General features: G+C 44.7%; 1 protein-coding gene across 1 annotated transcript in view; it reads right to left on the reverse strand.

Annotated features, from left to right (window-relative positions):
• The window catches only part of LOC147718308 (nicotinamide N-methyltransferase-like), a 69,383-nt gene extending 43,605 nt beyond the window's left edge, over positions 1 to 25,778 (reverse strand). Inside the window, exons 1-2 of the mRNA XM_086966690.1 lie at positions 25,617 to 25,778; positions 21,196 to 21,403 (exon numbers count right to left, since the gene is read on the reverse strand). Coding sequence (XP_086822816.1) covers positions 21,196 to 21,403; positions 25,617 to 25,764 — 356 coding nt within the window. The 5' untranslated portion in view covers positions 25,765 to 25,778. The remainder of the gene's footprint in view (positions 1 to 21,195; positions 21,404 to 25,616) is intronic.
• Between the last annotated feature and the right edge of the window lie 1,030 nt (positions 25,779 to 26,808).

Here is a 26,808-nt window from a genome sequence, read left to right on the forward strand (position 1 = left end):
CCTTAAATCCTGCTCTTGGCTTGTGGTCAATTAAGATGGTAAAAAGGCTAGGTAGGACTGAAAAAGCTGCAAGGCACATTCCGGAAGGTTGGGAAAGTTTGCTTTGAGATTGACGAGCAGCTTAAGTGCATAGAGGAAAGGACCACTGCTCGTGGGAACTAATTTGGTAACAGGGAAAGAGCAGGTTACCTTGCATGACGCCCAACTGACTGATGTTCTGTTGAAGCTAGAGGACTTGGAGAATCAGAAAGAATAATCTCCGATTTCTTGGAACTAACGAAGGCCTGGAAGAGGATGATATTCAATCATTCGGGCTAGATCTTCTCAGGAATGCCTTCCCTGAACTTTCAGGATGGAACTGAGAGACAGAAATCCAAAGGGTCCACTGGTTTCTGATAGCCCAGTACAAGCCTCCTCAAGCCAGTAAAGATCAAAGGCAACCTAGGGCTATTTTCATGTTTTTTGGTAATTTCATGCTCCAAGGCAAGATGGAAATATCAAGAATCCTCTTTTTTTGTATGCCCTGACTTCTGCCACACAATGGTAGAGCACAGGTGACCCTTGTGGCAGGTGATTGTTTTTGTTTGTCATAATATCACACTGGTGTAGGGGGGATGCAGAGGTAGGGCCGGGCGGGGGCTTCTGGTGTTCGATATCAGTCTCTATCACACAGACCTGTATCGCCTGGCTGCTTTCAGTGGTGGGGGTGGGGGGAATCAGGATTGGGAAGGGTTTTCTGTAGGGATTGGGTGGAGGGAAGGCTTCTGCTTGATTTGGTATGTACACTGCAACAAGGTTTTCTTAGTTTGAGTGTTTATTTTGCTTTACAAAGGGAAGAGTGGCTGCATGACCATAATCGCGGCCAGAGGAATATTTCTTTGGGCTCTGGAAGGCAGGACTCTATGAGATTACACCTAGGAAGGTGGTGCCCTTGCCTGGGACCCGTTATTCTTTGGTTGGAAAAGCAGTTGATTAGGGCAATTTCTGTGGGGATGGCTAAGATCTATATTTCTACTATCAGCATCTGTGGGTTAAATGATCAATTTAAAACAAGAGGGGTCCAAGATGTTCTTAAATTTTTAAGAACAGATGTATATTACCTGCAGGAGACCCATATTATTCAGAGCACTAGAACTGTTTTGAACTCTTTAGGGCTGACAACACAGGATATCAGGTCTAAGGGGGTTGCAGTTGCGCTAGCAGTTTGCTTGTGTGCCTTGGGCAGACATTGGTGCAGAGAATACCGGGACTGCGAGGACCAGCAGTCCGGATACTGACACAGCTGCGGCCTCTTTCCAGCCAGACACTCCCACCTGCCTTCTGTTATTTACTGCTCGTGGCACCCCGCTCCGCGGGAGCCGCTCGCTAGCAGTTTGCTTGTGTGCCTTGGGCGGACATTGGTGCAGAGCATACCGGGACTGCGAGGACCAGCAGCCTGGATACTGACACAGCTGCGGCCTCTTCCCGGCCGGACACGCCCCTTGCCTTCTGTTCTTTACTGCTCGCGGCCCCCACTCCGCGGGAGCCGCTCGCTAGCAGTTTGCTTGTGTGTCTTGGGCGGACATTGGTGCGGAGCATAATGGGACTGTGAGGACCAGCAGCCCGGATACTGACACAGCTGCAGCCTCTTTCCGGTCGGACACGCCCCCTGCCTTTACCTACTTAACAGGTATTACTTAACGCATCGCGGGACGCGCACGGGCGCGCGCTAGTTCTAGTCCGGTCCTGACCGATCCAGACTGGACCGGGCAACCCCCCCTTGGTTTTACTTCTTATTGCTTACTTTTTGTATTATATATAAGCATTGTTGTAGTGTGCTTAATATAAATATAGACAGGGTAGCAAAAGATGGCCTCCAGAGAAAGCAGAACTAGGGCTGCTAAAGGGGGAAACAGCTTACAGGCACCCTTGATGATTTGATCACTAGGTGAAATTTTGTAATAGACATGGGTATACATCTAATGTAACAGAGAGTATCTTTGGATTAAGCAGCAGCAAGAAGATTGTCACAGGATCCTGCAATGTCAAAAAAGTCGACACTGGGTCATATAGCATCGGCTAGAACTCCCAAACGTGTGACTAATTCTGCTCTCCTTACCACGCTTGTTGACATACATCATACCCCAGCTTTAGTCTCCAGAATACCAACTACCTCAGAAGTATCCATGCTATCTGTTGTAGACAATACAACAGATAGCATTGATGTGGTGGATGAAACTTTGGGTGCAACCAATGAAATCGACGCCCAGGAGATGAGACTAGCTCGAGGCAGCTACAAGGGAGGAAGGAGAGGCGCAATACCAAAAAGGAAACGCCCTAATGCCTCAGCTTATGCTAGGAAAAAGTCCAAAATTGTAAAAGAGTTGGCGACAAGAAATGTGGTGAATAATGGGAAAAATCTGGTGAATAATGAGGGAAATGGGATTGGTTTGGTTTCTGACAATTCAGTAATAAGGCTCAAAGAGGTTGAAATTGTTGTAAATTTAGATGTACCTGAGGGTTCGCAAGACATAGTTAACTTGGAAAACTTGGGAGGTGCAGAAACTAGTAATGTGGATGGTGGGAATGAAATCCTATTGAAGAACATAGGAGACATTATAAGGAAACTTTTAACCCCTCTTGAAACAAGATTGATGTCCATAGAAAATTAGTTACTTGAGGTGTAAAAAAGTATAATAACATTAACAAGTCTTGTCATAGTTGGACCAACGCCGAAGTGCACTCCAGATGGTGCTCAGACTTCACTGTCTTTACCAACACCACATGTGACTAAACCTAAGCCCCCGGCAAAGGATAAGACTGTTAATAACCCAAAAGCAACTACCGTGAACCATGTAGCCACCAATCAAACAGACCAGGGAATCCTAAGACAGGGTACTAATACCACTAAACCAGATCAACAGAACCTAAAGGGGAATCAAAAAGGGGATAAAGTGAGGAAGGATACACCAATCTACCACCTGATGCTAGTCCTTTTTTTGTAGTGTTGACAGGGGATCCTGAAATAAATAGTCACCATGAGGAAACCTTCTGGTCACTAAAAAACTAAGTTTCACACTGGTTGAATCTCAATAGACCATTACCCTATCATGAAAAGAGTAAAATCTTAATGGTCCGTAGGACACCATGGATAGGCCCCAAAAACAAATCCATCGCTGGTGACTGCATTATCGTATCATTCGAAGATCCACGTACTGTGAATCATATCTGTACGTGGAATTCTTTGGGTGGAACCTTTGGAATTGCCACTAGACCACTCTCCTTCTTCTATCCGCCACATAGGTGTATTGATGGGGGAGGGAGATAGACTACTGTTGACTATCAAGGCCATGGAGGGACAACTGGTGAGACACAGGGCAATCAAAGACGATGGATGGGTGCCCCAACACAAAATAGATTCAGCTGTCTGAAAGCAGTGGACTGACTGAGGCCTGTGACGAGTTGCGTAACCAGCATTAAAGGATCGTTTCGCACTAGTAGCCCTATCCCTGTGTACGATCTCAGGGACTGGCTGACAGATGAGGCCAAGGTGGTGAATGCTGAAGGAAATGAGCAGTGTATGAAAAAGGACCCCTATAATATTGAAAAAAACTGGACACTCACAATACCACATGATCTACAGAATTCACAGATAATGCATAAAATGGGAGTGACCCTCCCTAATCCAAGGCGATCAAACTTAGAACCAGTACCATCAAATATTAGCAGTGAGGCAACTGTGAGACTGATATCCTGGAATATAGCTGGAGTAACCAAAAATCTGAGGGGCCCCAACTGGGCAGAGTTTATTGACTCTAGTGATTTTTGCCCATTACAGGAAATGTGGGCAGTAGACATACCACATAGGGTAGGCTTTAAAACGTATTTGACTAAAGCAGTCCCTTCCACAAGGGGAAGACCATCAGGTGGCTTAATTACTTGGGTTAAAGTTACACTAAAGATCCGAGTTGAAGTCATTGACAGTGGTTCTTTAAATCTATTAGCTTTAAAAATTAATAATGATGTTGGAAAACCATTTTATTTAATTAATGTTTACAATAGACCTGCCTCTATATCTAAGGAATCGCTAGTCATAACAAAGTTGGACTACTTTTTAGGTAGATCAGTTGGCAAAGAGGCGACCATTATAGCCGGTGCTTTAAATTGCAATTTTGAACCGGTTAAAGGGCTTAGTGAGATTTTTGAGGAGGAGGACCAAGTAAATAATATTCCTCCGTTGGATAACATAGAGTCTGTAAACTGCACAACTTTGGCAGGATTTCCCCACCCAAGAGCAGCACCCCTGAACAATTTATTGCTCTAAATAACGAGTTTTTTAAAGCATTAAAAGTACTAGTGACACAAATGCCAAAAAAGAGCCACCAGAAATTGAGCAATATGTCCCATAGTAAACCTTGGTATGATAGGTCTTGCAGGGTATCTAAGGGGAAACTTCTGTTGGCAATTAAAACTAAAACACCAGCAGAGGTCAGAATTGCAAGGCAAGATTATAAGAGAGTGCAGGCAGTATTAAAGAAGTTGCGGGAGGAGGGCAGCTGGGCTGAAATGTTGGAAGCTGCAAAAGCAAAGGTCACAGTAGGGTTCTGGCGGTTGGTGGCGAATGGGAACCACGTGGGGAAGGTTGTAAAAGATATCCATCTTGATGAAATGACGTGGGTCAATCACTTTACAACCCTATATAAAAAACACGATGGGAACCCCAGCGAGATTAGCGCAGAAACGCCATGGCATACAGCCCTTACCGCTCGCTAGCGGTTTGCTTGTGTGCCTTGGGTGGACATTGGTGCGGAGCATACAGGGACTGCGAGGACCAGCAGCCCGGATACTGACACAGCTGCGGCCTCTTTCCGGCCAGACACGCCCCCCTGCTTTCTGTTCTTCACTGCTCGCGTCCCCCACTCCGTGGGAGCTGCTTGCTAGCAGTTTTTGCTTGTGTGCCTTGGGTGGACATTGGTGCGGAGCATACCGGGACTGCGAGGACCAGCGGCCCGGATACTGACACAGCTCCGGCCTCTTTCCAGCCGGACATGCCCCTCTGCCTTCTGTTCTGTACTGCTCGCGGCCGCCGCTCCACGGGGGCCGCTCGCTAGCAGTTTGCTTGTGTGCTTTGTAAGCATGGGCGAATTTTGCGAATTCACGATCCGCGAATTTGCGGATTTGCGAATTTGCGATCTGCAAAATTCACAATTTTTTGCGAATTTTCGGATTTTTGTTTTTTTGCTTGTTTGCAGGGTTTTTTGCGTGTTTGCAGGGTTTTTTGCGTGTTCGGAGGGCTTTTTGCGTCTTCGCGAGCCGATTGCATAGCGAAGTTACCCATGCAGTCGTTTATGGGAGAGGGAGAGAGAGATAGATAGATAGATAGAAAGATAGATAGATAGATAGATAGATAGATAGATAGATAGATAGATAGATAGATAGATAGATAGATAGATAGATAGGTAGGTAGATAGATAGATAGATAGATAGATAGATAGATAGATAGATAGATAGATAGATAGATAGATAGATAGATAGATAGATAGATAGATAGATAGATAGATAGATAGATAGATAGATAGATAGATAGATAGATAGATAGATAGATAGATAGATAGATAGATAGATAGATAGACAGATAGAAAGAGAGAGAAAAAGAGAGGGAGAGAGAGAACAAGAGAAAGAAAGAGAGGCCGGATCTCTGAAGTGACCACTGCGCCCTTGGCCTGGTCGCCCCACACCCCCCCTGCTCCTTCTTACCTGCTGCCTGCTGCCCGAGCCTCGCCTTGCACGACGCCTCAGCCGCCGCAGGACCGCCGCAGAGCCACACCAGCCGCCGCAGGGCCACCCCAGCGCCACCCCAGCCACCTCAGGACCGCCGCAGAGCCACACCAGCCACCGCAGGACCGCCCCAGCGCCGCCCCAGCCACCGCAGGGCCGCCGCCGAGCCCCCAGGCTTTTCCTTTTCCTGCCGGACTCTGACGAAACCCCGCCCCCCTGCCCGCCGATTGGTTGCCGCGCTCCCCACCTCCCTGCAGACCCTCCCTCCCGGCTCCACTCTTAAGGGGACCCACCGCGCTGCCCAGGAGTGACCACTGCGCCCTTGGCCTGGTCGCCCCACACCCCCCGCCTGCTCCTCCTTACCTGCTGCCTGCTGCGCGAGCCTCACCTTGCACGACCCCCCAGCCGCCGCAGGACCGCCGCAGAGACACACCATCCACCGCAGGGCCACCCCAGCACCGCCCCAGCCACCGCAGGACCGCCGCAGAGCCACACCAGCCACCGCAGGGCCGCCCCAGCGCCGCCCCAGCCACTGCAGGGCCACCGCCGAGCCCCCAGGCTTTTCCTTTTCCCGCCGGACTCCAAAAAAAAACCCGCCCCCCTGCCCGCCGATTGGTTGCCGTGCTCCCCGCCTCCCCGCAGACCCTCCCTCCCGGCTCCCCTCTTATGACGCCCCCAGAGCAACCGCGCAGCGGACGCGCGCAGCGGGAGCACTGATTGAGCGCCGAAGGTGCGCCAAAGGTAAGCCCGTCTGCGCCCGTCCGTGCCTGGACCGCGCCCAGCGCCAGGACCCCTGGCCCTCGCAGACCCCTGCCCATCCGCCAGACGTACGACGCCGCCACCCTCAACGCACTCAACACCGGCCGAACCACTGGATGCTACCGAGCCACCCCGAGACGCACCCACGGACCCTTCAGCTGCCACGCCTGCAAGTTCACCTGCATCCGGACATGCCTCGCACCAGCACCCGCCAAGCCGAACACCAGCAGCAACCACCTCAAGTGCATCCTGCTCAACGCCCGCTCCGTCCAAAGACACGCCATCGAACTCTGGAACCTCCTCGACACCACAGCACCTGACGTTGCCTTCCTCATGGAAACCTGGATGAACGACTCCTCAGCGCCCGACATCGCCATCGCCATCCCAGAGGGCTACAAGATCACCCGGAGGGACCGCACCGCCAACCAGATGGGAGGAGGCATTGCCATCATCCACAGGGACACCATCCACATCACAACCAACACCGACGACATCCTGACCACCGCCGAACATCTACACTTCCAGATCCACACCGACCCGAAGACCACCCTCAGAGGCACCCTGATCTACCAACCCCCGGGACCACGCACACAATTCAGCGAGGACATCGCCGACTTCGTCAGCCCGCATGCCCTCCCCTCCGCTGACTACATCCTCTTGGGGGACATCAACTTCCACCTGGAGAACAACAACGACCGCAACACCATCACCCTGCTCGACAACCTTGCCAACCTCGGACTCAAGCAGCTGGTGTCCACCCCCACCCACCTCGCCGGACACACACTCGACGCCGTCTTCTCATCAAGCAAAGACATCGCCTTCAGCCACGCCACAGGACTCCACTGGACAGACCACAGCTGCGTCCACTTCACCTTCAGAAGAACGATGATCCACCACCACCAGCAACAGGTTGCTCGAAGAAGCTGGAACAAGATCACAGCCGACCAGCTCACCGCTTCCCTGAGCCAGCATCAGCCCGCCAGCTCAGCGAACCCCAGCCAGGCCGCCGACAACCTCACGAAGTGGATCAGCAACTGCGCGGACCAACTCGCCACACTGAGGACCCCGCCCAGCAGACCCGGCAGTAAGAAAGCCCCATGGTTCACCGACGAACTCAAGAGCTCCAAGAAGAACTGCAGAGCCCTCGAGAAAGTCTGGAGAAGGGAACCAACACCGGACAACATGACCATCTTCAAGCTTGCCACCCGGAAGCACCACCAACTGATCCGCGCCACCAAGAAAACTGCATTCAAGGACCGGCTGGACAACAACGCACACAACTGCAAGGAACTCTTCAACATCGTGAAAGAGCTCTCCAACCCCAACGCCGGAAACAACGACATCACCCCATCGCAAGACCTCTGGAACTCCCTCGCCTCCTACTTCCACAACAAGATCGCGGACATACACAACAGCTTCAGCACGCAACCAATGCATTCCACGACCGCACCAACACCCCCCACCACCACCCTCCGCGCCTGGACTCCAATCAGCACCGAAGACACCGTCCGCATGATGAACTCCATCCACTCCGGATCTCCGACCGACCCCTGCCCTCACCACGTCTTCAACAAGGCCGATGCTGTCATCGCACCCCACCTGCGGGACATCATCAACACCTCCTTCGACACCGCCACCTTCCCGGAGAGCTGGAAGCACGCCGAACTCATCGCTCTACTAAAGAAACCAACTGCGGACCCCACCGAACTCAAGAATTACCGCCCCATCTCGCTCCTCCCGTTTCCAGCCAAAGTCATCGAGAAGACCGTCAACAAGCAGCTGGCCGCCTTCCTCGAGACGAATGGATCCCTCGACCCCTCACAGTCTGGCTTCCGAGCCAACCACAGCACCGAGACCGCCCTTATCGCCGCCACCGATGACATCCGAGCCCTGATGGACAACGGAGAAACAGCGGCCCTCATCCTCCTGGACCTCTCCGCGGCATTCGACACTGTCTGCCACCGCACCCTAGTGCAGCGCCTCAGCAACGTCGGAATCCAGGAGAGGGCACTGGAATGGATCATCTCCTTCCTCGAAGGAAGAACACAGAGAGTCCGTCTACCACCGTACAAGTCAGAGGCCACCGAAGTCATTTGCGGCATCCCTCAAGGATCCTCGCTGAGCCCCACCCTCTTCAACGTCTACATGAGCTCCCTCGCGGCCATCGCACGCCAACACAACCTCAGCATCATCTCCTATGCAGACGACACCCAGCTGATCCTCTCCCTGACCAACGACCCCGCCGCCGCCAGAGCCAACCTTCACGAAGGGATGAAAGACGTAGCCGAATGGATGACGACCAGCCGCCTGAAACTGAACTCAGACAAGATGGAAGTCCTCATCCTGGGCTCCTCGCCCTCCGCCTGGGACGACTCCTGGTGGCCCCCCACCCTGGGCACTGCACCCAAACCGACGGACCACGCACGCAACCTGGGCTTCATCCTGGACTCCTCCCTCTCCATGACCAGACAAGTCAACGCCGTCTCCTCGTCGTGCTTCAACATCCTGCGCATGCTACGGAAGATCTTCCGTTGGATCCCCACTGAGACCAAGAAGACAGTCACCCAGGCCCTCGTCACCAGCCGACTGGACTACGGCAATGCCCTCTACGCCGGAACCACCGCCAAGCTCCAGAAGAGACTCCAGCGGATCCAGAACACCTCAGCCAGACTCATCCTCGACATCCCACGACACAGCCACATCTCCGGACATCTTAGAGACCTGCATTGGCTCCCCATCAACAAAAGAATCACCTTCCGTCTCCTCACCCACGCACACAAAGCCCTACACGATCAAGGCCCGAGCTACCTCCACAACCGCATCAACTTCTACGCTCCCAAACGCCATCTCCAATCAGCCAGCCACGCCCTCGCCGCCGTCCCCCTCATCCGAAGAACGACTACAGGAGGAAGGTCCTTCTCCTACCTGGCCGCCAAGACCTGGAACTCCCTCCCGACCGACCTGCGCCTGACCCAAGACCACCTCTCCTTCAGGAAGAAGCTCAAGACCTGGCTGTTCTAGCAGTAGCAGCACCCCCCCCTCCCCTAAGCGCCTTGAGACCCTCCGGGTAAGTAGTGCACTCTATAAATGTCTTGATTGATTGATTGATTGATTGAAGGGCCAGATTCCCGAGTTGCCCCTACAGAACATACAGCTTTTTATTTTTAGCAAAATGCATATGAAAATTGTGCTGTAAAGGTCTCATTTAGTTTAACCCCTCCTGACAACTCAAAATGGGTGTATTTGCCATCCTCTCCCTTCTTCCTGTTTTTTATATCTGTAAGTGCTTCCTGATGAGGTTTAATTCCTTGGACAGGTGCCTCGTTGCCTACTTGTAACTATTCTCTGACCCTGCTTCAAGGGTCAGAGCAGGGTCAGAGAATAGTTGCAAGTAGGCAACGAGGCACCAGGAAGCAATTAGCAGCAGGTGTCCAAGTTGAAGTTAATTTGTTTGTAACCCTTTTGTAAAAGGTTACAAAGAAATTAGGTTCAACTTTTGCACCTGCTGCTGTAACAGTTGCTTGGCTGAAAATTCGTCCATGCTGATTTGCGGATTTTACCGCGATTTCGCGAGATTCGCGGATTTGCAAAATCGCGGAAAATCCGCAAATTCGCCTGCAAAACGGATTTTACGCCCACCCTTAGTGCTTTGGGCGGACATTGGTGCGGAGCATACCAGGACTGCGAGGACCAGCAGCCCGGATACTGACACAGCTGCGGCCTCTTCCCGGTTGGACATGCCCCCCTGCCTTTACCTACTTAACAGGTGTTACTTAACGCATCGCGGGACGCGCACAAGGGCAAGCGCCGGTTCTAGCTCGTTCCTGACCGATCCATACCAGACCGGGCAACACCCCTTGGTTTTACTTCTTATTTCTTACTTTTTGCACACTATATTACGTGTTCCTATTATATATAAGCATTGCTGTAGTGTGCTTAATATAAATATAGACAGGGTAGCAAAAGATGGCCACCAGAGAAAGCAGAACTAGGGCTGCTAAAGGGGGGAAACAGCTTATAGGCACCCTTGATGATTTTATCACTAGGTCAAATTCTGTAATAGACATGGGTAAACATCTCATGGAACAGAGAGTATCTTTGGATTTAGCAGCAGCAAGAAGATTGTCACAGGATCCTGCAATGTCAAAAAAGTTGTTGCTGTGTCATATAGCATCGGCTAGAACTCCAGAACGTGTGAATAACTCTGCTCTCCTTACCACGCTTGTTGACATACATCATACCCCAGGTTTAGTCTCCAGAATACCAACTACCTCAGAAATATCCATGCTATCTGTTGTAGACAATACAAGTTCTGTAGGGCTAGCTGTGTTGGATGAAACTTTGGGTGCAACCATTGAAATAGACGCCCAGGGAGATGAGACTATCTCGAGGCAGCTCCAAGGGAGGAAGGAGGGCGCAATACCAAAATGGAAACGCCCTAACGCCTCAGATTATGCTAGGAAAAAATCCAAAATTGTAAAAGAATTTGCGACAAGAAATGTGGTGAATAATTGGAGAAATGTGGTGAATAATGATGGAAATGGGATTGGTTTGGTTCCTGACAATTCAGTAATAAGGCGCAAAGAGGTTGAAATTGTTGTAAATTTAGATGTACTGGAGGGTTCGCAAGACATAGTTAACTTGGGAAACTTGGGAGGTGCAGAAACTAGTAATGTGGATGGTGGGAATTAAATCCTATTGAAGAACATAGGATACATTATAAGGAAACTTTTAACCCCTCTTGAAACAAGATTGATGTGCATAGAAATTCAGTTACTTGTGGTGGAAAAAAGTATAATAACAATAACAAGTCTTGGCATAGTGGGACCCATGCCGAAGTGCACTCCAGATGGTGCTCAGAGTTCACTGCCTTTACCAACACCACATGTGACTAAACCTAAGCCCCGGCAAAGGATAAGACTGTTAATAACCCAAAAGCAACTACCGTGAACCATGTAGCCACCAATCAAAAAGACCAGGGAATCTTAGGACAGGGTACTAATACCACTAAACCAGATCAACAGAACCTAAAGGGGAATCAAAAAGGGGGTAAAGTGAATGGAGGATACACCAATCTACCACCTGATGCTAGTCCTTCTGTTGTAGTGTTTACAGGAGTTCCTGAAATAAATAATCACCATGAGGAAACCTTCTGGTCACTAAAACACAAAGTTTCACACTGGTTGAATCTCAATAGACCATTAACCTATCATGAAAAGAGTAAAATGTTAATGGTCCGTAGGACACCATGGATAGGCCCGACAAACAAATCCATCGCTGGTGACTGCATTATCGTAACATTCGAAGATCCATGTACTGTGAATCATATCTGTGCGTGGAAGTCTTTGAGTGGAACCTTTGGAATTGCCACTAGACCACTCTCCTTCTTCTATCCGCCACATAGGTGTATTGATGGGGGAAGGAGATGGACTACTGTTGACTATCAAGGCCATGGAGGGACAACTGGTGAAAGACACAGCAATCGAAGACAATGGATGGGTCCCCCAACACAAAATAGATTCAGCTGTCTGGAGGCAGTGGACTGACTGAGGCCTGTGACGAGTTGCATAACCAGCATTAATGGCTCGTCTCGGATGTACCATGTTACAACGCATACCGTTACAACTACCTACTATTACAACGCGACCATTACAACGCATACCATTACAACGCATAGCGCTTTGAGGTGCTGGATAGTGGTAAGTATAATTTACTATTCTAACTCCAGTCCCCGTGGACACTAGGGAAGGTGTTGGATAGTAAATTATACTTATTCCCTATCCTAGAGCGCCCCCCAGCGCAATGCGTTGTAATGGTATGCGTTGTAAAAGATGCGTTGTAATAGTAGGTAGTTGTAAAAGATGCGTTGTAATGGGTGTATACCCTCGTCTCGCACTAGTAGCCCTATCCCTGTGTACGATCTCAGGGACTGTCTGACAGATGAGGCCAAGGTGGTGAATGCTGAAGGAAATGAGCAGGGTGGGAAAAAGGACCCCTATATTATTGAAAAAAAGGGACACTCACTATGCCACATGATCTACAGAATTCACAGATAATGCATAAAACGGGAGTGACCCTCCCAAATCCAAGGCGATCAAACTTAGAACTAGTACCATCAAATATTAGCAGTGAAGCAACTATGAGACTGATATCCTGGAATATAGCTGGAGTAACCAAAAATCTGAGGGACCCCGACTGGGCAGAGTTTATTGACTCTAGTGATTTTTGCCTATTACAAGAAAAGTGGGCAGTAGACATACCACATAGGGTGGGCTTTAAAACGTATGGGACTGGAGCAGCACCTTCCACAAGGGGAAGACCATCAGGTGGCTTAATTACTTGGGTTAAAATTACACTAAAGATCCGAGTTGAAGTCATTGACAGTGGTTCTTTAGATCTATTAGCTTTAAAAATGACTAATGATGTAGGGAAACCATTTTATTTAATTAATGTTGGACTACTTTTTAGGTAGATCAGTTGGCAAAGAGGCAACCATTATAGCTGGTGATTTAAATTGCAATTTTGAACCGGTTAAAGGGCTTAGTGAGATTTTTGAGGAGGAGGATCAAGTAAATAATATTCCTCCGTTGGATAACATAGAGTCTGTAAACTGCACAACTTTGGCAGTACAATTAGTATATTTGACTGCGGAACATGGGCTTAGGGCCTGTAATGGTTGCCTCCTGTCGGACATCTCGAAAAATCCGACCTTCTCTAGAAACAACTGTAAAATGAATCTAGACTTTATAATTGTCTCGGTGTCCATCTGGCACCACATGGTTGACCTTGAGGTGAAATATAGATCAGAGAGTGACCACTACCCCTTGGACTTACTGATAAAAGAATGTCTGGTTGCAGAGGATGGGACTACAAAACAGTTAGATACTCGTCATCAGCAGACAAGGTGTTAAGCTTATCAAAGTAAGAATAGAGAGCCTACTCCCACAAGAAAATATACAAAAAACGGTGGCTCCAACGTGCAGCAAGTTTTAATAATAGAAACCAATAGAAAAAAGGTAATGACATCATCAAGTAGAGGCATAATTCACCCGTAATACCCGTGTAAGTACAGAATGTCGGAATCTGACTTGAGCTATTTTTTCCAAGGTTTCAATATAGTAGATGGAGGATATATTGTTTTATCCTGGAATTATGGAATTGAAGAGCCATATTCCTTAAGATTACCACAAGGTAACTAAAGATAATATCCCCATACAGATAGCTATGACAAAGCAGTGAATGACGATTGTATGAAGGTGTGAGTGAAAAAGGGCCTTGTGTACAGTCTTTATATGGAAATTCATCCCCATACAGACAGCTATGACAAATTATGGAATGATGATTAAATAAGGTGTGAGAGATAAAGTGCCTGATGTATAGTCTTTTTATGTAAATTTATATACAGGATATAATATGGTCATTTGTTGTACCACAAGTGGACAAATAAATCAAAGCTTAAACCAGACAGTAAGATCATATATAATGCAGCTGTCATATCAAGCGGACAGGCTCACAAAATATATTAGCCATCATAGATATTACTAGTAGAACTGGCCCATATGTACATCACAGTCCCACAGCATTATAGAAATAGGGTTGAGAAAATCTGGTGGCAGATAGATCAACTATCCGTTGACTTGCTTTGAATGTTTTTAGAGACCAATACAGCCTTATAGATGGCCATATAATGTACAAGTAAATGTAGAGGTATGATATAATGCACTAATCATAGGGTTCATAGTTTTTTACTAGGCATCTAAAATGTTGTTTTTACTTTTAGATTTTTATAAAAGAAAGTATTTACATCCTGATAAAGGTGGAAAAGACTAATATACACCGAAACGCACCGTCAACTTTTTGTAATAATACTTGTTTTTAACCATTGTAGACAATGTAATTGTTTTTTAGATTGTAACCCAGAGGGAGGCATTTATTCGAATAAACTCTTTTTTTTTTAACGATAATCTTAGATGTGATTTGTAGTATACTGTGACACCTGATATTAGTTGAAACTTGTGACTCAAAAGTATTATATGTGTGGTAGTACTTTATTGGTCCAATTAAAAAGTATATAGTGTTGCTATAAGAGATTTCTCCACAACAGGGACTATATGTTTGTCTCTGCAGTATTCATTATTTTTTACAACATATTCTTGTCCCTTATTTTCCAAGATGACCTACACATTTACATAATACATAATGGCCCATATATACGATGAGTGGTGGTGTTTGTTTAAAAGAAAGGGTTGGATTTGTAGTCCTAATGCTCAAACATGAGCTTGTTGAGCTTACGAGTTTTCTAGATGCGTTGATGTTGTGTTGGTCTGCTCACCGCCATGCAACAAAGGGGAAAAGGGTAAGCTTAAAACTAAACTTGCAGCCTTGAGTAAAATTGACATGCAGGTGGAGTGAGTGAGGTCAAAATTGTGAGCCTTAATGAGAAAATTGAGTCCAGGGAGTTGTCGTGTGGTACAACACCTCTGTTGTCTGATCGAGGTAGGAGGTGAGTGAGTTTGAGAGGTGCTGCCAGGGGGTAATAAACCATTGTCTCACATGAGGGATGAGTCAGACACACCATATGAGGAGATGATGAAGCCTTGTGGCCAGTAGGTGGCGCATTGTGATTTGTTTGTGATCAAGAGACTGCAACAGTCTATGAGAAGCACCCTGTGGCGCTACACACTACTATTATTAATGTGGAAAATGCAGATGTTAATTCAGGAGAGACAACATTAAAGAAGAAGGCAGATTTAGCCCCCAAAATAAAGAGTCTGGGGAGCTGCAAGGAAAGCAGAAAAATTGACCTTTTGTTTTAGGGTTTTGTCTGATGAAGGTCTGATGAAGGAGAGTATAACCTTATCTAAAGCTACAAGGTTTCCATGGTAATATGGGGATTTGTTACCCTCTGCTAGTTTGACCCAACAAGTGTATAGTTGGCCTTAGGTGCCGGGAAGACAATGGATGTAGATTCATGTTGATAGGTCAGGTGGTACTTCAGACAGTATTGGGAAAACTCTGGTGCTTGGGGCCAAGCAAATTGAACAGCCTTCAGCCAGGTTGGAGTTACCTGTGGGTGCTGGTCTGAAAAGAAGGAGAGTGACAGTACAACCATCCTGACAGTAGCAAGAAGAAGAGGCACAACAACATACTGACATAGTAATAGAAAAGACATTTATGGTGGTATTGGACATAGTGAATGTCTGGGGTGAGTGGTGAAAGTAGTGTATGGGACAATGAGAAGAAAGTTGAATTGGATTATAATGCTGAGGTAGACAATCTAGAGGAAGGTGCAAGCATGGCATGGAAATCTAAATGGTATAAGAAGGGTTGATTGGGAGGATGACTAATGCTTCAGAAAAAAAAGTTATTACAGATGGCAGATCCCCAAAAGCATAGTGCAGAAGTAGAATTAGAAGAAAAAGGTCCCAGGTTGAGAAAGGCATTTGTGATTTGAGGTGGGGAGTGTCAACATTTACAAACAGGTGAGGACCGGTTGGGGCACTTTGGATAGGAAGTCACATACACTGGTGGTTGAAAACGTGTTGGCCCTGTTTTTGAGGACAAAGACATTGGCACTGGGAATAAACTAGAATGAAAAGTAAGTGAGCTTTGAGAAAGAGGGGATGACAGAAAGGCATGCACTGATAGGGACAAGGAGGACAGAGAACAGGTTGCAAGGGCTGTGATAGACAGAAGAAGGAATTGGAGGTTAATTAGAAAATGGCAGGCTTAAATAGACTACCCTCCATGGGAGTATCCAGGCCTCAAGGGCAGGAGTTGCAATCAAAAGAGCGGTCTAAAAAAGAAGCTTAGAAATTGGCTTGGTGCCCTATGGTGCCTACTAACATTGACTGTTGTACATCAGCCTTTCTTATCTATGAAAGTGTCTATTGTAAAAAAAATCCAGAGTGTACTGTGTGTATTTTCAAATCTATATGAAAACCCCAAATAGATTTTTGGCATTTGGCTAGGCTTTATTATGATGATGAGTTTAGAGCGAGTTTAGGGTAAAATCAGATAAACCATGAGGTGAAGTAGATAATGAGTTGTGACTTGAGGTATCCAACAAGACTATCACCGGCACTGAATACAGCAAGTTGTTTGGCAGTTCAATTTCATCCCTTTTCTTGGGCATCCCACCCTTGGGGGGTTGGAGGCTGGGGAAAAGGACAAGGGATTAATTATGGAACCTGTTGAGGATATAACAGAGGATTTTGTGCCCAGAACCCTTGCAAGTATAAACATAAATATGCATAGTTAGGGGGAACATGAGGTGCTGCAATGTTTCAGGGAGCAGGCAGGACCAACACACCTAAGGCAAATTAGGGGGGAGGAGGGTATTACCTATCTGGTAATAAGAGCATTTACACAAATTAAGGTGGAGACACTGGTGTTGTGGCTAACTTTTTACTCTGACTGAGAGAGGGCTAGCTTGCTTGAATGGGGTTTTCTGGAAAGGTTTCAGGCCAAGACAACAAGGAATTAGACAAAGAAGATATGGGGATATTCTGCGATCTGCTAAAGATATGCCACAGGAGGTGAGAGCTAAGCTGGTCAAAGATGTTGCAGAGGATAGCATGGCAGGTCCCTTTGATCATTGACCTACTGATATCTCCTTTCGTGAAGGTTCCTAAAAAGTTGGCAGGTGAATTCAGAATGATCCATCATTGTTCATGGCCTGACGGTGCATCACTTCGGGATTTTTTTGCTAAAGAAGACAAAGTTGTTCAGTCTGCATCAGTAGATGTGACAATAGAAATGATCAGACAGTGTAGAGTAGACACAGAATTGCCGAAATGTGATATAAACTCAGCCTTCAGACACTTGCTAGTATATTCTATGATTTTGTTCTTATTGGGTATACAGTTTGATGGAGCGATACATGTAGATAAGATACTACCAATAGACTGCACAATAATTTATAAACTCTGTGTTTTACAGTGTATTCAGGGCATGAAAAGTTGGCACATTATTTGAATGATTTTATGTTCAAAAGAGCAAGAGGCAGAGGAGAGTGTGGAAGATCATTTTAGCAATTTCAAGTGGTGGCAGATTATTTAGGGGTTCCATTAGCCCCAGAGAAAACAGAGGTTCCGAGTACATCCTTAGTTTTTCTTGGCTTTGAGCTGGTGTGGAGATTACATTTAGTCTCTATTTTAGCTTTCCTTTCCTTCAGTATCTTTTCTGATAGTGCTTTGCACATGTTTTCCCCAAATACGAGGAACTGCCACACACGCATTTATTCTTTGTTGGACATTGTTGCCCTGTAGACTGCACAATTAATTCCCAAGTCACACATATTAGAAAGCAATGCCCTTGTTTTATTTTTGTGCTCATAGGAGATGACTTTTTCTCTCCAGAATAACAAATGACTTTATGCCCCACCTCTGTAAAAGAACAATAAGGCTGGTGTTTTATTATTTAAACAGTGTCTGTACTGAATTTGGATATTTGCACTTCATGCTAGATTTATCATTGAAGGTTCTGTGAGCTGTGACTGAGATAGCCGTACAAGAGACTTGTGCATGCCGGCTTCCTGAAACAATATACCAAGATATGGGGTTGGATAATTCCAAAAGATCTGGAAGAAGGGTACTCCTGACATGCTCTCACTAGCTCAGAGGAATTAGTGATTGATAGGAGTAACATTAGGAGAAATTGACATGGTTTAATTGTTTGAGTTTTTCACCGTTTTGATAGTGTTAATAAAACTGATTTATTTCATCCTCTTAATAATTACAGCTCATGTTATATTTACAAGGGTTAGATCTTTTCAATAAAAAAATTAAAAAATGTTTTGTAACTCTTCTTTGTGACACCTTGGGCATGCAAACGTAACAAACAAAAGGGTTAGATCTGTTTTCACAAATTTTTTGGGAACTGGAATGGTTATGTTCAAAGTTACCAACATCATCTACAACTCTGAAAGTTTAGGGTTTTAGAAGCGGTACTGTGAGATAACAGCAAAAAACAACATTTACTGATGATATGAAGAGACACAGTCTCTATGTTGTGAAGTTTTCTTGACCGAATACACAGTCCTACTAAATTCATAGGAATAATTTACGTATAACTGTGCTGGATATGCAAGCCATATTGATGAAGGCTAAGGTATAGGAGATGATGTTGTTGCTAGAGGAAGCGTTAGCTGCCACAAAGTTGGCATTACAACAGGTGCAAAGCTTGGTGGGGCATTTGAACTTAGCTTGCAGAGTGGTAATAGCAGGCAGTTCCTTTTCATAGAAATTAGGCTTTTTGACATCAGGTTTTACACTAACTTATACAAGATCAGGGTTTCCACTGCAGTGAGAGCAGATCTTGAAGTTTAGTTGTTCTTTCTGTAGAATTTCAATGGTGTGACAAAGTGATCTCTGGATGTGAATTTAACTTGTTTTGTCCAGATGTTTTCAGATGCGGTGGGTGCGGATGGGTAGGCTTTTTCTGGGAAGGACGTTGGTGCTCTGAGAGGTAGCCTTGGAAGTGGACGGACAGGAGCATAGAAATGTGATACTTTTCCTCCTATTGGAGGCCCTTGATTTGTAGGACAAACCCTTAACAAAACGCGACTTTTAATGTGGAGAATAAAGCAGTCATAGCATTTGTGATTGGTCAGAAGGCAAGAGACAATAAAACATTACACGCTGTTGCAATGTTTTATTCTTCATAGCCTCATAAACAACTTTATATTTAAATTTAAACACTTGCCAGATGTGAATAGCAATATCACAGACGCACTGTCTCGTTCACAGTGGTAATAATCCACATTTGTAAAGCGCACAATCACCCGTAAGGGTCTCTAGGCGCTGGGGGCCGTCGGGAAGATTAAGCAAGCTATTGCCCAGAGTCACATGGTGCTGGGCTAATCTGCCACCAGTGCTGGGGATCGAACCGTGATCTCCAGATTCCGGAGTCAGTCGCCCTAGCCATGGCGCCATACCTCTTACCCTGGTAGAGATTTCATGGTTTGGTACCTGGAGTGGATGCAAAGAAGACCATGGTACCAGCAGACATTTGGGAGTTCAGAGACTAAGGATTCAAGTCCTGGTAAAAGATTCACTTGTATAGAATACCATGTCAGATTACAGACAAGCTTAGAATGATTTTCTATGATGTTGCTCAGTAAAAAGAAGTTTAGATGACAAGAGTGTTGAAGAGAGGATGTTATCCATGTCACTATTCCTTACATTGAGAAGGGGATGTCAGCAGCTACAATAGGGGGACATTTTCAGGTATTCCTTTTAAGGTAAATTCTTTTGGGGTTATAAACTCACTCCAGTAAAATTATGAAGCAGGATTTTTCAGGGCTAGGCTAAGGAGCAGAGAAGAAGGTGTAGGCAAAGAGAACATATGACACTCAGGTTACTGTTGTTGGTTTGACAATATGTTTAAGTAGTTTTACAGATTTGATGATGAAATTGTGCATGGTATAGTTGTTTTTAAGAGCTTGAAGTATAATGCAATTGAGAAAGCCAGGTGTAAGGTTAATAGGGAGATTCATTATCTTTGTGAAAATAAAGGTATAGGTGTCGTGGAGCATGGAGATATCAGACAATGTATTTTTGGCTTGTTCTGCCACAATGGAGTCCATTTATCCTATTTAGGTAATTAATTTTCTTTACTAGGGATACGCTGCCAACAGGCATAAAAGCTGACAATAAAACAGTGAGGGAAGGTTGGCGATCAGGTTTCAGGCACGCCGCCTATTTTAGAAAGAAATGAAGGTAATGGCTGTTTAAGTGATATCCAAAGCCACAAAGAATTTGAAAGTGTGGGGCGTGGAGGGCAGGAGAAAAACATGGGCAGAGTTTTCCTTCGTGGCAGTCAAGCGGGGGCTCACACTTCTCTCTGGAAAGGTTGGGGCCTTGCCAGGGAATCCCGAGAAGAATGATGCCAGCAGAGGGGCCTATGGTTAGGTGTGAAAGGACGGTGAAAGGAATGAAAGGGGGACCCGGTTGCATGCTTATATTTTTGGTTGGCAGTATGTATACATTGGAGGGGAGTTTTCAAGGGTGAGAGGAACTAGATTAAATCATTTCATTAGTGAAGTTCAGCTGAAACCTGTCCCAATAAAGTAGCCTTTTATTCTTCACTTGGCCTGTGTATTATGCTCCATTTTGCCTGATGGCAGCAGCAGTCAGATCGTGCAACGCATGGATTTGCGTTCCAGTGTGATTACATTAACCAGCACAATAACAACACGTTAAGACTGACTGAATGACCAGCTGGATCTGACAGACTTGAAATTGAAAATAGCAGATAGAAATCTTGTTGATTTGCTCACACACAATGTCCAGTTGGTCAATTGACAACATGGAGAGCATCATTAAGAACATCTGGAGACATCTGAAGACACTGTTGGCAATTTGTCAGCATTGAATAGACCACAGGTCAGGCATCCTTAAGTTGCTTTATTCCATCTCGAAACATCCAGATTCCAAGTCCTGGCAGGAACTCTCAGAACTTAGAATTGTGAGTAACTGACCAGGTACAGTGCATAGAATATTGTACTTCTTTCAAACCTCTATCTGCGCTGTGACATTAGCACTTACTTATTCTTCAACTCTCCATTGGCAAGTTTACTTCACTTTATCATCCTCACATTCTTTCTATTGGTTATACGATGAGCGTCTGATGAGTAAAAGCAAGTAGAAAGGGTTTAAGGGAAAGTTGGATCCTTACCCACTGCCCTGAAGCTCACAAATCTTCTTAATTATATGACTCCAGTCCAAGGAATCAGGTTCATTTTTCAGCCATTTCTGTATTTTCTGGATTGATTTATCATCTGCGCAGGCAAATGTGATCTCATTGAAATACTCACAGGCTGGGAGAGTGTAGTAAACGTAAGGGCCAAAGGAAAGTCCAATCAGGGAGTCTCCTTTGACATCACCTGGTAAATAAAAACATTCATACTTGATTGAGTAGAAATCAATGATGTAATTTCTTTATCAGCTAGTGAGAATAAATGGACATGTCCATTTTACTCATCATTAATATTAATATGTTACATATTGTGGTCTACTCAGGACACATGAGTCTACCATATCTCATCTTCAGCTGTGATACGACCATCATACCTCACAATTTCTACCTTATGGTCAAGGCCCCATAGCCTCTCATTTGGTATGAAGTGTCTGGGTGGTGGGAAAGTATAAAGGGTGTCATTTCCTTGCATACTTTGTGGCTTCGGTCTTTAGTAGATGAAGTTGCCTTTTTTTCTTAATCATTCTTGCAACATATGCATCCACAGACCGGTCATAAAAAGATAGGAAGACAACATTATTTCCCTCTAGGATATATATCCTGTTTTCCTTTCACTCTCTAGCCTATCTCATAGTAATAGTTCCATCATTTATGGCCCTTTCCTTTCCTTTCCTTTCCTTTCCTTTCCTTTCCTTTCCTTTCCTTTCCTTTCCTTTCCTTTCCATTCCTTTCCTTTCCTTTCCATTCCTTTCCTTTCCTTCCCTTTTTTTCCTTCCCTTCCCTTTCCTTTTTTTTCCTTTCCTTTTCTTTTCTTTTAATTCACCCTCCTTCACTTGTTTTTTCACCTTTCATTTTATGCAACTGTGTTGCTTCTCTCTCTTTCCCCCTGTACCTAAAATTCACAAGCTTCCCCTATAACTGTTTTACACCTTGCTTGTTTCTTTCAGACAAACAGACCCAACCCCTCCACAAATACTTTCACTCTGACTGTAAACTTACTACAAACGTGTTAGCTACATGACTCCACCCACAGTGTAACGCAATTGCTTTACTCTTCTGATCCTCCCTTTTACATCTCACAAATACCAATATATTTAGAAGTGAGTCTCCCTCTTCCCCACCCACTCCCCTTTGACCCTCCCACATTTACAACTCAAATCTTTACTTGCATGTACGGAAACTTCTCAATCGAGTCACAGAATTCTGTGCATTTAAGAATTGACAAAACGTACACTTTGTACTACAAAGTCCAGTTTGTGATTCAGTCCCTCTGAATGCAACTAGTTTTAAAATGCTGCCAACTTTGATACCAAACAGGGACAGAAATACTATATGGGGTTAAGTATAATGGACAGTTATAAAAATATCAGCCACATTATTTTTGGTATTTATTATTTACTGGCAGCAGCTCATGCTGTTCAGTTACTTGTGGTACAGCTACACTACCAGTCAGGTGGACACCCTACTTATAGACTCTGGGATAAAGAGAGAGTTGCATCTAGGACTACAGGTAAGATGGTGCTTCTCAGTAGTTGGGATTAGAAAACAAGTTGACACTTGCATCGAGTTCACACAGTACTCGCACCAGTGCCAGGTCACTTACTATCACCATGTCTATAGCCTGAAATCCACTCATCCTCATTTCTCTATATTGACACCACAAGACATGGCTGCCTGCTTCTCAATGAAGACAATAAGTAGCTCACTTTAGGCTGTCCAATTTCATCAGCAAAGGGGAAGATTCCCAGTGACGTATATTGCTCGTGTAAAGAAACTTCTCGGCATTGTTGTAATAAATATATAAATTTAGTATAATCATAACCTACCTACTTGACTCATGAGTTTTAAAATTTGTACTTCAGGGCTGTGACATGTAAGAATTTATTTTGAGCTTCTATCTATTATGATTTGTTTTTGTAATGCTTTTCTAAGGATTTTCCTTACCTATGCAAATTAATCTATTAAACTGCTGTAACTTTCAACTGATCCTAGTATAGTAACTACTGTATAAGATAATTAACAACTGCATATACTACTCAGGACAATCATTTTGGGGGAAGAATTAGCTGATATATGACACTCAAAAACAATATTGAAAACATGCATTTTAAGTCTTTCAGTCATCAGAAAATGCACCCTTAAACAATCTGTTGTGATGTATAACAAGTAGCCAAGGAGTATCTTTGTAGATTCTTTATTAAGTCCAAGTTACAGGTTAGCATCCATTTAACCACATCGCTGCTGTGCATTTTCCCCCACTGTGCTGACCCTTCATTTACTACATGTTTCATGACAAGCTCAGCTCGTCATCAGCACAGCTCCACTGTGCCTCATGAAAGGGGTTAAAACAACCCCACCAGGAGCAGCCTGCCTGCTGCTTAGCCCATATTCAACTGTAACACGTCACCACATGCACCCAACCATTCCAATCATCTCCATCACACCAACATTCCACACAGAACACTCACACTGAATTAGTAGCTAGGAGCCAGGTAACAAAGGAGTAACATTAATACTTAGGCAGGCTATAACATATCCTTTCCTTCTTAATCTGAAACTAAAATCTAAATTACTAAGTGGGAACAACTGTTCAAATAAATATACACATGAAGAAAATAGTTCTGAACCCAGCGATGCAAGGTAAAATACAACATACCAAGAGGAAGTGAACAATCAAGAAACAGAGAGGATTAATAAAGAGATACACAAGAAATATCATCCATCCTCCCCCATTATGCAAACAATTAAAATGTAGAAATAATATTTGTAAAACACGTCTAAAGAAATTAGCCACCTCACAAGGAAAAACTCAAAAGCACTAAGTGAGAAGCTGAGAGAGTTAAAGACATGTGAAAATACAGTAGACAAGGCTGAGAAACACCCGACCATACTTTCCAAAATAGGGCTTAACATCATAACAAACAACAACAAGTAGCCGAGGAGTATCTTTGTAGATTCTTCATTAAGTACAAGTTACAGGTTAGCATCCAAGTAAAGCAGCCCTACCAGAAACAGCCTGCCTCCTGGCCAGCCCATCTTCAGCTGACACACCTCAGCACACAAGCACCCACACATTCCAATCATCGCCATCACACCAACATTCCACACAGAACACGCACACTGAATTAGTAGCCTGTGCCCTAGCAAAATTTTTATCTTGGGCTTGGGCTATTCGAGCCAGAAAGCTTAAATACTCTGTTTAATCTCTTTTTAACAATATTAATTCTTGTAAAATGTCATACTTTTTTGCTATTAACTGGAAATGTGCTGCCAAATTTATTATTAACTACAAATTTTTTTTAACAAAAACTTGCTTTTATGATAATGGAATTTTATCGAAATAAAGCTTTTTTGACTTTTTTGACTTTGAATTAGTAGCTAGGAGCCAGGTAACATAGGCGAAACATTAATATTTCGGCAGGTTATAACACAATCCTCTTGCATATCTGTGCACAATATAGCTGAACATTTCTTAATATCAGGTGAGTAGACATTATACAGACACGTGCCATATTTCAGTATTATGATCACAGATTAATAAAGACAGAAGAGAGGAGGAAAGAAAAAGCATGATGGGGGCAGCATTTACTGTTCCTTTGTGGTGGATGCAACACAGGTTATTGAAATATATAAACTCTTAATAATAATGTAGGGTTTTTCTTAAAATTTCATTCATAACAGATGCATGATAATCCATAACAAGCATAACCAGCAAGTCTTTGGGACATAGGGGCTCATTATGGTGACTGGAGGACCACCACCAGTGGCCTGGCAGTTGCGGTCCTTCCACCATCACTGAGTATTTTACCCACCACCAAATTAGGATGGTGGATGGTATCATGGTGGATGCAAAGTATGTCCACCACTTTTCTACCGGAGGCAATCGCATTGATTGCCTGGCGGACAGAAAAGTGCCACTAATGTGGTGGCGGTGCCTAGCAGGCACTGTCCCCCATATTAAGATGTGCCCTGGAAGAGGCCTTTCCATGATGGGGATTGAGTTTGGAGGCCCGTTGTGGGGCCCCTCAGTGTGGGGGGAAGGTTTAGGTGCACTGGGGGTACCCATTGTACCCCCCTACATGCCCATGCACCAGGTGGCAGGCACCTCATGTGCATGGAAATGCATTGTGGCATTTTGGCATTGCAAACAGTGCTGCAGCCAGAAGCACCGTCCGCAATGTTAAAAGGCCAGGATGCACCCACTAGTATGGTGGGACCGCAGCACGTCTTGCGGTCCCAGCACTGCTATGATGACTGATGGACTGATGCCCAACCCCCATCATAATGAGCCCCATAGAATCTATGCCAAACAATATTAACACTACTGAGTTTATCTGCTGCCAACAGAATTACACAAATGCTTCTGTCTGTGGATGAGCAGGGACATCAGTAGTACATACCTTTTGAGTAGATGTTGATGAAATTAGAAAACATCTTAAGAATAGTATCTTCAAAAAAGGCTGATTCTTGTACCAAATAACTCTCCTTCATCTTGTGTGGATCATAAAACCTTTCATGGAGTTCATTCAGGTTTATATTAGAAGCCATTTCTCTGGTGTAGCTTGCTCCTACTTTAATTCTGTGTTACTCGCACCTGTGTTTTATAGCTAGAAATTTTACTTTTAAATGATCTTCAAACAGAGGGAACTATCTTTACATATGCAACTTTTTTCAGCTTCAATTTCAATGTTACCTTCAGAGTCAGTGATCCTAGGCTGAATTGATGTTTTTAGCCTGTGGCTGCTTTTGCATTTTTACTGTTTCCAAGTACAACACAATATTGACAGGAAACTTAACACAGCAGAATTGTTCCACATTTATAGAATGGGATAACTATGGCATAAAAAGGATTCCCTTGACAAACACATCCTCTTTGCATGGTTCTATAGGAAAGTATCTAATGGTTTTCTTTCCTAAAATGCGTCAGGTGTACAATTACCAATACAATTTGGATAGTAAAATGTTTCCTGATCCCAAAAATGTTCATCCCTTATTATGAGTGTATTTTTAAATCCATTGAGACATGTAACTGTAATTACTAGCCCCACCAGAATTATGAGATCAACTGGAACACTACAGTCATAAGTGCCCCCTCTGCATAGCACTTACAATCCTCAAGTAATTCTGTCCCCTAGCATTACAAGTACTCCTGGTAAAGGTAATTCTTGGAACAGGTTTCCCAGGGCCTCACGATGTTGCAATGTTTCATGAATTATCCTAAGGTTTAGGTTTACCGCTCCTGCCAGATTTACAGCCATCTGCTGTGTGGGTGTGTCCCTAAAGGTACAACCTCAGACACCCCCCTCTTCTAGGTACTGTCAGACACTCACACTTACATACCTACATATGCATCACCAGGTAAAGTGACCATGTAATAAAAGGGAATTGGTTTCTCATAGTCTCACTTCATTTACCAAATAAAATGTGCATCTCATTCATTCATCATGAACTATTGAAGGCTATGTAACCTGGGCAATGGTTCCGAAGGATCATCATTAAGCACAATGGTCTAAAACAGCTATATGGCCCTGCTAGCTGACCTGGTCAAATCATACAACATGAACATCATATTCTACAAAGATGACGCTCAAG

The sequence above is a fragment of the Lissotriton vulgaris genome, chromosome 4_1 (genome assembly GCF_964263255.1).
Source record: "Lissotriton vulgaris chromosome 4_1, aLisVul1.2, whole genome shotgun sequence".
NCBI classification, from domain to species: Eukaryota; Metazoa; Chordata; class Amphibia; order Caudata; family Salamandridae; genus Lissotriton; species Lissotriton vulgaris.